The sequence below is a fragment of the Cyprinodon variegatus genome, unplaced genomic scaffold (genome assembly GCF_000732505.1).
Source record: "Cyprinodon variegatus isolate N-32 unplaced genomic scaffold, C_variegatus-1.0 Scaffold290, whole genome shotgun sequence".
Lineage (NCBI taxonomy): Eukaryota > Metazoa > Chordata > Actinopteri > Cyprinodontiformes > Cyprinodontidae > Cyprinodon > Cyprinodon variegatus.
This window is the reverse complement of record NW_015150743.1, coordinates 636,493-649,229: the sequence shown is the minus strand read 5'-3', so window position 1 is coordinate 649,229 and position 12,737 is coordinate 636,493. Positions and strand designations below refer to the sequence as shown.

General features: G+C 38.6%; 1 protein-coding gene across 1 annotated transcript in view; it reads left to right on the top strand.

The window, feature by feature from the left end:
* The window catches only part of LOC107090311 (somatostatin receptor type 2-like), an 11,999-nt gene extending 5,817 nt beyond the window's left edge, over positions 1-6,182 (top strand). Inside the window, exons 3-4 of the mRNA XM_015383624.1 lie at positions 1,083-1,408; positions 4,368-6,182. Of these exons, the coding sequence (XP_015239110.1) occupies positions 1,083-1,408; positions 4,368-4,799 (758 nt within the window). The 3' untranslated portion in view covers positions 4,800-6,182. The remainder of the gene's footprint in view (positions 1-1,082; positions 1,409-4,367) is intronic.
* The last annotated feature ends 6,555 nt before the right edge of the window (positions 6,183-12,737 follow it).

Sequence of the window (12,737 nt, the reverse complement as noted above, 5' to 3'; positions counted from 1 at the left end):
ACGTACGAAATTACGGTGCATAACTTTTCGTACGATTTCACATGCACTCATAATGAGAATAGGTTGTGATAGTTGCTTTGATGCTAGGAGGTATCCTGTATCCTGGTCCTAGCTCCTTCCTTACTTGCAGCACTATTCGGATAACAGTTACTATGGTGAACTCTGTGCACTTCCATCATGGCTTAAAGCTACAGCTTGGGATTTTAATCAAATAGTCTGATCTATTTGTGCGTAATGGTGAACTATAAAGCCACTAGCTTGACGGTTCTGAGAGCAAGCCAGTGGCTAAACATGAGACCTGCTCCCATGTAATTCTAAATTGCAAAAAAGATTTAGACTTTCAGTTCGTAGATGATAATAACCCACTTATGTATTGTATATTACCTTTCTGTCGGTAAATCCCTGTGATTGTTACACACTGTGGCTTTAGGAGTCCTCACCGATCTGAGGTATTCAGGTTGGGGCCTTGGCTAGATCACAAGGAGGTAATTCAGTCTTTTGATTCTTATGTGTTGTACCAGAGACACCTCTAAAAGTTGCAAGACAACGACTGCAGAGGACTGGAGTTTAAATCATCCCATTTTAGTTTTCTTAGGACCTTTATTCAGGATTAAATGCTTAAAAATAAATTAAAAAAGACTTTAAAAAAGCCCTTTGTTTGCTACCAATAGGAGACTATGAAAGAGTTCAGGGTCTTTATTGGCTACAGGTGAGCTAGGTTGCTTTATTCCTACAGTGCATGCAAGTCATTTATATCTTGTTTATCAGTCCTTTACAAGTTTAGTTGTCTACCAGGTACCCCAGAAGTTCACTAGATCTCTTTACAAGCTAAGAATCTATCAGAATGTTGCTGTAGATCAGATTTAAAGGATCAACTAGTCGCTTGAAATTTCACTAGATCTCTTTACAAGCTAAGAATCTATCAGAATGTTGCTGTAGATCAGATTTAAAGGATCAACTAGTCGCTTGAAATCTATTTTAATTTAAGACATAGTTATTATAATTATTCAGCCTGTACCACATAACAGAAATGTTTCTTCTTCCCCTTTTCTCTGATCATCCCCCCCTCTTACCTCCAACAGACTCACTCAATCAGTTCACCAGCATCTTCTGTCTGATGGTGATGAGCATCGATCGGTACCTGGCTGTGGTGCACCCCATTAGGTCCACAAAATGGCGGAAACCCCGTATCGCCAAACTGATCAACGTCACTGTATGGGGTGTTTCACTGATTGTTAACCTACCAACAATGATCTTCAGTGGCCTGAACAAGGTGCCGGTTTGTGGGATAGTGTGGCCTGAACCCCAGGACCTCTATTACAAGATCTTCATTTTCTACACCTTCTCCATTGGATTTTTCATGCCGCTGACTGTGATATGTCTCTGCTACCTGCTTATTATAATCAAGGTGAGAAGAACTGTTATAATATTTAATACGCTTCATATCTATCTTTTTTTTAACTCTCATGCTCTGGCTCCTGTAAGCACACAGACTTTCAGGAAGACTCATACCAGGAAAGTAGAATCATGAAAAATCTGGTCATTCCAACTGGTTTGTGTCTTAAGTTAAACTAATCTTGCTCTTTCAAATGAAAGGCTATTGTTTCATTTTTAAGCAATATAATAAGTCAGATATTTTTGAGGGGTAAAAGTTTAAATCACACCTCTTGAATTTTAAATAAGAGTAAAGATTCTTCAACATAAATAGACAATATATAAACATTTGCGCTTAAACCAGACAAAAAAAAATCTCATACAGAAGGCCCATTTACACTACCCTTCTGAAACCGTGCCGAGATTGGTCCAAGCATGGTAACTGAGATAATCGTTTAGTGTAAATGGAATGCACAACTGAACTGGACCACGCCAGACACAACCAAACCGCGCTAACATGGTACTAGTTCATCAGTAGGGCTCGGTGTGGTCCAGTTCTGGCTCGGTTCTCAGATAACAAAGAGCATGTCCGTAAGCCCTGATTGGACTATCGTTTGTCGTATCCACTTCCCATAAGTGGCTTAGAATCTGTCAAGTAAATTCACCAAAGGCTGCCTTCTTCGCCTGATCTTAGCAAACTTCCTGAATGTCATGGGTGTCCCCATGTTGGTTTGTTTGTTTACCTTTAGACAGCAGTAGTACCATAGATTGCCACTAGGAGGCAAGGAACCGTGATAGCATGGTGTCTAAACAGTCATAAGGAACTGTTTGTTGTTTTTCAGAGGGTAGTGTAAATGGGGCTACAATTATCTAGATCAGGGGTCTTCCACGTTTTCACCCCCATGCAGTACCTCCATGGACCCCCTAGGGGTGGCGGACCCCCTGTCGATCTAGATGAACTGCATTTCATCTACTTAAACTGGAAAAGGAACTGTGCGAAAAGATTTCCACAGTGGAAAAATGCGGAACTATAACATTGTAATGTCCAAGTTGACCAGTTAATGGTTACACTTGGTGTTTTTAAGCTACTAGCTAAATTGCTAATTGCTTTAAGTTAGTTTCTGGACAAATAACTGGACAGAAAGATTAAAACAAGGGAACAGTTCTAACAAAGCAAACTGTCATGTTTGCTGGGATTTAAAAAAAATTAGCAGTTCATTGTCAGTCAGCCAGAAAGAGTTGAGTAATTAATAAGCTCAAAAGTGTCGTTATATGGTTGGAAACCTTTTTTTTTGGTAGGAATTATACTCAAAATTAAACCCTGACCAGTTTTAGCTGTTTTTCTGATTTGTTTGTCTATTAATATAATGAACAAACTGTTATGAAATCCAACAGGTATTTTATCACTTACAAGGTAGTCTAACATTCATTAGAATGCATTTGTCTAGTATACTAGTATGTTGAGAAAAGGAAAGTAGTGGCTTATTGTCCTTTCTACTAATAGAAAAAAAAAATTATTTAGAGCAGAACATCATTGTTGGAAAACATCCTTGAAATAAGATTGATTTGTAAAGCAGCTGAGTCAGATGTCTTAATAAGGATGAAAATTATTTTCTTTATGAGGAGGTGCCTTTTTTAAAAAGTCACCTACAACTGAAAATAATTCCTTTCCTCTGTCATTGAGTCGTGTAAAACAGTTGATTTCTTTAGATTTCTTCTGGTAGCTGTAAGCAACATTTATTTTGCAGAAGCTTTTTTTTTTTCTTTTGTCTGTGCCAACTTAAAGAAACATGTTTGAAAGGTTTAAATTCATCATTCTGACAGGTTGGACTGGCTTTTATTTAATCATCGACAAACTGTATTTTTATTTCCAAAAGTGCAAATACAAAGATGGCTTTGTTATACGTTTTTATGGAGGTCTATGTGACATTTTAAGGCTGGTCAAACATAAATCAATCTTAAATCAATCCTGATTTGCCGGAATATTTAAACCCTTAAGCAATATTACTTTAATCATAATAACTGCTCTCCTGTGGAAGAATCGATTTATGGGGATTCTTCTTCAAATTAAGTTTTTTTTTCTTTTTTTTGCTGGGCTCTTAAATTAGATGCCCCCCAAACCTTTTTTTTAACAGGCTGCTAAGGCTTACATCGCTATATAGGATTGGATTATAATCAGATTGGAATGAAATTAAGTGGCTGGATAAGGGTCAGGTGAACTGCATTGAACTGGATTTTCCAGGATTTGAACTGACCATGTTTGCTTTCCTCGTCCACTAAATGCCCCCGAGAGGATTTTAGTTATAAGTCAGTTCCATTTAAACTAAACTGAACTAATATGAATTAATACTGTTTTAAAAATAAGCAATTCCCAGAAACTCTGCCTCTTTTTTCCATGTGATATTTCGTGTATCAGAGAAGAAAGGAAAGCCAGTCTGTGTTTTGGGGGACTCAAGTCAAAGCATTTAATTTAGATTATTTGTATATTATAACAGGAGATTAATCATAAAACTTTGTTATCGGTTCAGGGATTAAATTAATGAAGTTGTACAGTACTTGTTGGAAGGTACATTAGGCACATCTGTGCTAAATATGCAAATGGCCTCTTTGAAATCATCACTAATGCTAAATAATGTAAACCAGGTTTTAATGATTTGCATTTGACCATTTAGATCATATCTTGCTCAGCGCCTTTTAAAACTATCAATTTATATTTCCATGCTGCATCCATATATTTAACTGGGTTCTATTGGGCTTTTAAGTGATAAACTAATGCTAAGTAGCACAGAACCGTAAAGCAGAAGGAAAATGTTTTTATAAATGTTTCTTAAAATAAAATCAGATCCAATTAAAACACATTTACTTTAAAAGATTATTTGGCATGAAACTGTTTTGATGTTCTACTTTCCTTACTCCTATCACTCTGTACTGTTTGAGTGTGAACAATGGTTGTATTTTTCCAGTTTTAAACCGTTTCCTGTCCTCTTAACCAGGTGAAATCATCGGGATTGCGTGTGTGTTCCTCGAAGCGGAAGCGTTCGGAGCGGAAGGTGACACGGATGGTCTCCATCGTGGTGGCGGTGTTCGTCCTCTGCTGGCTGCCTTTTTACATTTTCAACGTCACCTCCGTAACCGGCTCCATAATGCCCACCTCAGCCGTGAAGACCTCGTTCGACTTCGTGGTGGCCCTCGCCTACGCCAACAGCTGCGCCAACCCCATCCTCTACGCTTTTTTGTCCGATAACTTTAAGAAGAGCTTTCAGAATGTTCTGTGTCTGAAAAAGGTGGCCGGCCTGGACGAGATAGAGCGCAGCGACAGCAGGGCGGACAGGAGCAGGATGGTAAACGAAGCCATGCTAATCAACGCCAACCTGGAGACTCATAACTCAGCCCTGCTTAACGGCGAGTTGCAGACAAGCATCTGAGGTTTAAAGAAGCGGCAGCAACATGAAAGGAGGAAAGAAAGCCGTGGACTGCTGGCGTACTGCTAGCAAGGCCCGCTTACAGTTGCGGGGGCAGGAAAATGATGTAATAGCTGCTTGTGCACACTGAAAGAAGAGCAAAGTCTGACAGAAGATAAACATTTTAGAGTTTTTTAGAGTTCACAGAGTGCATTGACTCCACTTTAAAACTTCTAACAACACAACTGCAGCTTTAACCCTGGAATGGAGCAAAAGTATGAAAGATTTGTTTTTGTCTTAATCAAATGTTTTTAAGGGTTCTGATTGACCTGAGCCAGCTTGTCCACTGCAGCAGCTAGACTGCCTCTTATCAGCTGGAGAGGATTCAGAATTAGATCCCCAACCATTATAATCACCATCAGAAAGATAGAAACACAGCAGAGGAGCACTTTCATTTCCTGTAGCCTTTCAGTTCCAAGAGTCTGAAACCACTGCCCACACATGACAAGTGTAACTGTATATTTTTGCTCACATCAGCTGATTAGGGTGGTTGTATATAGTGGAAATGGGGAACAAAGTGGTATCTGTGATCTACTGATGGATTATTTTCTTGCCTCTCTGGCTTGAATCTTCATGAATGAGGTAGCTCTGAACCATGAACACAAATTCAACATCCTGGATCAATGACCAAGGATTGGAAATCGTCAGTTTTTGTACATAGAAAATGGATTACCAGGAACATTTGAAGGAACACTTGTTCCATGCATTTAATGAATCCAGTGGATTTTAAAGGCAAGCCAACCTGTTTTCATTTCGGATTACTAAAGCAGGTGATATGTACATATAGGCCTGCTTTATTCCGACTTTTCCAGGAGTCATCACCCATGCTGCCGTAAAGGATCTCTATCTGTTTGTACAGCTCCCTATGTCGTGGTGAAACATGACCTTCTGATTCCCGTTTGGTTCTGCCAGCTTGCGTCTGAGAAGATGTCCAAATTTCCCAGAAGGCTGAAACAATGTGTCATGCATTTGAAAAAATAAAATAAGGGGAGAAATAAAGAAACATACGGAGAGTAGGACGTTGGGAGAGATGTGTGAGTGACGAAGATAACGTTTTAAAAGGCAGTGGTGGGATGTATGAATCAAAGAGAATAGCAGAAAGTAAGGTCCTTGAAAATGTGAGGGGTTGTGAGAAAGGCAGAGAAATAAAGAGCTGCTGTTCATTAAACGTCAAGGAAAAAGAAATCATTATGGGATATATGAAACACGCATGCATCTAAATACAGCAGAATATTATTGATTTTTTTTTGTCATTTCATTTGAAATAATGAAGTTGAGTGTGTTCTTGGAGCCTGCTTGATTTAAATCTGACTTCCACCTTCAAATGGAACTTAGGGAAGGTAGAGTTGCTTTAGTAGGGGTCATCAGTCTTTCAATATTGTAGTTGCTCTGTTGTTTCTCATATTTGTTGATAATACTTTATGAATTCTCTTGTATTTAGAGCAGCTGGTTCTGATGCCTAATCAAGCATTTTTGTCATTTTAGGAAATGAAATCAGCATCTCCATACATTCTGTCAGGAAAGTGAAGGATGATGGTTCTATAGCAGGATTAGATAAAACACTTTGGACCAAACCCAGCAGACAACATGCCTCCATCGAGCATCACTAACCTTGTTTTTGTTGCGCTCCACTCTTTATGTTCTTCTTAATAGAGAACTTTTAATCACTCTGTTTTTGAACTACCATATTTTCTGGACTATAGAGCACACCTTACTATTAGCTGCTGCCACAACATTTTTTGAAAAAACGGGAAAATTATTTATATTCAATTCAGTTTACTTATATAGCGCCAATTCACAATACATGTCATCTCAAGGCCCTTTACAGTTCACCAGATCATCCAGTCAGATTGATTCAAAGTTTTCTATCCAAGGAAAACCAGTTGATTGCATCGACTCATTGACTTGAATGCAATCCCTCACACTAAGCATGCTTGTAGCGACAGTGGAGAGGAAAAACTCCCTTTTAACAGGAAGAAACCTCCAGCAGAACCAGGCTCAGTGTGAGCGGCCATCTGCCGTTTAGCTAATGATATCAACTGGATGGTCCCGACAAACCTGTAGGCGGAGCTCTACATATCACAATCAAGGGACGCAGAAGAATGCTAACTCCCGCTAGCTTGTTGGCTCACAGCAGTAAGAGCGTCTACTGAAAGATGGGGCTTTGTCTGCTCTTTATGCTTTGCAGGAGTAGAGCCCGGTCTATTCATTGGTATGGCAGCTTTAATGTGGCAAATACATTTCAAAAAGTGTGAATTCAAGACAATTTTTCTTTGTCGTGCCTGCTGCTAGCATGTTCTTGTGCTAACTTAAAATTAGCACCTTCTTCCATTTCCAACTGTGACTTCCCCCACTGGCGGTTAGGAAAAATCCACAGAAAAGCCACATCTTCGTATAAACAGCATGGGAAAAAGTAGCGGTTTATAGTCTGGAAATTACGGTAATCCCAGAAAAAAACTCTTATTACTCTGGCCACTTTCCACCTCTTTGAAACTTTGCTTCACAATTCCCTCAAAACTGCAGTTATTTCCGTTACTGGCTCACTTTTTGCTTTCACATACTTTCCTTCCACTAAACGTTTTTAATGCTTTTCCACAGCATTCTGTGAAGTACCAGCTTATTCACCAGTAGCTGTTTGTTGCTCACACTCCTTGCAGATGATGCTAATGACTGGCAGCTTGACTGCTGTCAGGACAGCAGTGTTTCACACTAAATACGCAGTTACACCACATGATTTTTTCCTTTTGTTCGCACATCATATCATTTTCCAAGAAAGGCTTGAAATATACCACTCTGCATGTATGTAATGTATTCCTCTCTTTTAGAATGGCAATAACATTCCATTACTCTGAATCATTGAGATGCATCTATAGTCTCCCTGCTCTTCCTGCATTTCTTCTCATTAGTTTAGCCGTTCTATGCCTCATTTGTCATGAAACCCAGAAAATGCTTGGCTAAATTCTCCTCGGGGTAAACATGTGACCCTGACAAGAAAAGGAGTGTAAATGAGTGAATTTCCACAAAATGTGAATGAGTCATCCAGGATGGCCAGAGGTGAGCTTTAACAAGGGTAATGGACATATATATGTAATCCTGCCTGCTGTGGGGAAAATAATACCACTAACAACTATGTCTTATATTGCTATGAATATGTTCGGATGCCCAATCAGAATTTAAATCAGAAAGAAATGTAAAGCATATTTATATTACAGCATTACCAATCAGTTTACTCCCTAGACAAGCTGGGGAAATATTCACTATTAGTGAAGCGTTGAGCTAAAAATGAAACAAGAACAAACTTTAGTATTTCTCAACTCAATCATTACGTTAATAAAATGTTCTCATTGATACTCTCCTTTATGCTACAGATATGGATGCTCTATTTAAATAAAAACAGTGTTTAGGGTTCTTCTTCAGTTTAAATCTGCATCAGCAGCTCTAACTGGTCAGTTTATTCTGTAGTCTAGATATTCACCCGAACCATTGGATTACCTGTGATTATTTAGCTACCCCCTGGGTTTGTTTGGTAGATATGTTTTTTTCTAGATAGAATAATCCGGCAGTCTTAGCTGGAATTGGATGACTGGTTTCAGAAATGTTTACAGCTCTAATATATTACTGCTCACCTTGAAGGGTAGAATTATGGAGCAACGGATCCGCCTTTATTTACATTCATGGAGTTTCTGTGAAATCCAGCCGGCGCTTAATTCAAAGACGAGTAATCCTCAGTCACATTTTTCATAAAACCCTGTCGAAATAAATAGAAATGTTTAACTTTACAATAAAACTAAACTGAGGAAAATGTCAAATGTATAGATTGTTTTTATAAAAACCTTAAGATTTTCATTTAATAAAAAAAGCACTTTAGTTTTTCTTTGTATTTAGGGAGAAATTTTAATGCAGCGTTAAGCCTGAAATGTTTAAGCATAAATGGATATATACCAGATATATTTAGATTTAAAATGGTTTATAGTCTTCAAAAGATGAATGAACCATAACGTTAAAGGAAAGCTCTGTGTTTACATCTTTAAGCTTTCTGTCCGGTTCTTTTTCCTGAAAAGAAATCACTCGTGAAAAACTCTTTAAATAACACTTCATAACGTACAGTAAAGGGGTATCTTTTTTTAACCCTTTATACCTTAACATACTGTTCAAACTAAAATATTAATTTAAACCTAGGAGCAGTTTCCTCATCTTTAACATCCAAGTTCTCAACTAAAGACAAAACGTATTTTGTTTGACCAAACAAAACACTACATGAATGTTTTTAAAACATAAAGAGACACTTGGGTTTTTTTTCTTAAGCAGGTTAAGTAATTATAATAGCTCCATTCTGGTGGATAACTGCCATATCAAGAATAAATAATCTTTTTTGTCATTATGAGGCATCAAAACATGTTGGAAGAGACCGCCGCTTCAGAATGCACTTATAGGACATAGACAGAAATGAAAAAAAAAAAAAAAATTTTATTAAAAGAAAGATAACCATCCGTAAAGGATAACCTAAGAGAAAAGCACAAATGTATTTATATTTAACACCCTAAATGCTTCACGGGACATCTAGAAACACTTTTTAATAATGTAAAAATAAATGAAGCGTATGATTTTATATCAAGTGCAGCCAGTGCTAAGCCGTCTATGAAATGAGGTGGTGGTTGAGGTTGTGTGTTATTTACGTTTGCCTGTGTGAGGAGGGCAGTGTGTGCATGTGAGTGAAGCTGAGATGGGATAAGGCCGTGTCTGACTACGGAGCGACGATTCCCATGGATGTTTATATCTTCTGCAAGTCTTTCTGTTTTTTTCTAAGGATGCCAGACACTCACCTTCACACACTATTTATATGGAAAAGTTAATAAACCCTCAGAGCGTGTCTAATCATCCTACATTTATAACTGGCCTTCTTCTTTCAGCTTATTTTAGAGATTTTCAACAGAACAAACTAAGTTTAATCAGTTTAATCTAGAAGGATCACTGCAAGCTGGCAGCATCAACAGTGTTAAATTTAGCATAGAAGCGTGATAGTCTTTCAGAAGATAAAAGAAGCAGCAAACTGAACTTTATAGTTTTGGAAAGTGTAACCTGTTAATATGTCTTAATTTAGTTTTGTGCCCCAGGGATATAGATGTAGGCTATAGATTTCCAACAGTCTCAGGATTTTCTTGACTTTTTGGAAACTCACCGCCATACAACAACTACTGTACCTTTCCTTATGTAAGGATAAAGGAGGGATTATAATTTTAGTTGGAATAAAAATGAAATATCTTTGTGACATATTATTTAGTTTTTGTATGTCTTCTTTATAGTACAGGTCCTATTTCAACGATTGTGTATCAGACTCTACATATTAGCTTGGGAACTAAAATTAGACAATTTAAAGTGAAGGAGCTAAATAATGTTCAAACTACAATACCAGTAGGCTGTCCAGTATGCTTCGTGTTTATTGGCTTTAACTGGCTTAATTTGATGTGTCACATTTTTCTAAATCCTACTGATATAAATAAATATATAAAATATGAATAATTATTTATATAAATATAAATGGTTCAATATTATTATAAAGCGACTATTTTTAACCCTGTAAACAATGCCTATAGCCTAACACCTGAAGCTGCATAAAGCCCATCCTGCACAGACTTCCCCCCTCAGGCAGGCAGCTGAGGAGCATTCACACCACACAGCTGATAGACTGCTGACCTAATTCAACTTCACCTATTTGTCTTTCTTTCTTGTCTTAATTAATAATAATAATAAAGTCTGAACTGGGCCCAAATTTCATACAACAAACATACAAATTGTCATGTTTGGGTTTTCAGACTCTGAACAGGAGCAATCACGGAGGCAATGATCAGTTAAGGGTTTTATTGAAGTTTTGTGGTGTACAGAGAGGAGTCCGGCAGGCAGGGTCGTCAGGATACTGCTGGAAGAGGTTTGGTGACAGGTGAGAAACAGTTCGGTGCAGGTAGAGGACTGAGGGATGTGTGAGACTCACAGAGAGGAAGGCTTGGCGTCTGTTTGGGAGAATGGTGTCCAGTGGTCCAGGCTATTGGTGCAGGTCCGATTGGTGAGACCAGATGGTGGACAGGCAGGTGAGCTCAGGCAGGAGGGCTTCTTTTGGTTCTGAGGCCAGAAGCCTCACTAGTTCCTAGAGGCTGACTGAAAACGCCTCTAATGGGGGTCCAAAGCGCAGAGGTCTCTGGAGTGGTTTCTAGGCTTGGGATCCTGGATTCTACAAGAAGGTAGCAGAGAGGACAGGGTTAGATTCAGGCAAAGCTAAGATGCTAGGCTTGGTTCTGGATCAGTTGTACCACCGCTGGAGCATTAACGAACTGACGCCCTCCTCCTGGTTCCAGCTCCTTAAAAAGGGTGGGAATCAGCCTGATGAGGAGCACCTGCCCGTCCAGCCCTGCAGAGAGAGAAAAAAAGGACAAACCCAGCCTGCACCAAGGACTGGGAGTATGACACAAATGTGAAAATCCTTTAAAAAAAAAAATAAGCATAGTGGATTGTTTCCTTATGTGTTGAACAGTGTACATTAAAACTTGAATAAGTACTCCTCTTAATGATTTTGACAACATCACAGCAGTTTTGAACACTTTGCTTAAAATAATTAAGTTATAATTGAGGCGTAACGGTTGCTTACACATTTGATATGCTCTGCAGGGGAAAATTCAGTGAAAGATAATTATGATTGAAATTCTTTGTTCTTTCTCACTTAATTATCTTAGATCAACTGGGAGATGTGCAGCTCAGTTTTTGCGAAGATTTTTTAACAAATTGATAGTATCACAGCTGGTTGGCCTAGAAATTGGTCAGATATTTCTAAACAGCTGCAACAAGATGTTAGAACACATGGTCCACTGCCACTCTATCCTCATCTCTGCATATCAGTCCGATCAGTAGCTGTCAGCCTGCACGATCAGAGCAGATGAAAGCACAGATGTGTTTTTTTTCCTGTAATGTTCACTTGCTTATACCTATTATATGAAGCAGTACAATCACAGACAGGTCCACTCGGAAATGGCTGAAGTCCACTTGCCCCACAGTTCTTACAGTTGTTGCTGACATCCTCTGCGTTCTCAGCTTCTGTTCCAGGAGTGTCAGCCACACCGTCCATAACAGCTCAGTGTTGAAACACCACCAGCCATGAACAGATTTTTTCATAGAGGTGTCTGGACATGAATGCTGGAAAATGTTATATTACAGTGCTGTCCTTTATGTGTCACATGGATATTAGCAGTTCGGACCATCATAGGAAATGAATATTAGTCGGATTTATACTCTGTCAGGGTAAATATATGATCAGCATTTGGGTATTTTAGATTTCCGTAGTGCAAGCCAATATTTCTTACAATGCTTTGGAAATAAATTTATATTCTTTGGGTTTTTCCAGCTTTGTTCACATTAAATCACAAAGCACAGTGAGGTGAAATGGGATTTTATGTCATAGACCAACATGGAGAATCATAAATGGGAAGTGAAAGGAAAATTAAACCTGACTTCCACATTTTTTATCACTGAAATTGATAAAAGTCTGATTTACATTTAGGTCCCTGAGTTAATATCTGTTGAATATCTTTTTATGCACTTACAGGTATCTCTGTACAAGCGATTCCTGCACTGAGACTCAACATTCTGTAATTCTTTTCTTGGTTAGATAATTCAGGCCCCGTCCACACGAAGTCAAAACGAACACGAAACGCTAATATTTTCCAGAACGTTTGTCGTAAAGACGGAGACGTAAAATAAATGTGATCGTCCACACGAATGCATGAAAACGCTGCAAAATGTATGCCAGGCCTGTAAGTGGCGCTGTGGTGCCAAAGCAAAAATAAGCGACGAAATGTTGGGCATGCGCACTAATGGTTGCCCTGCGGGTCCATTTTCGTGGTTCAGTCAAATTCA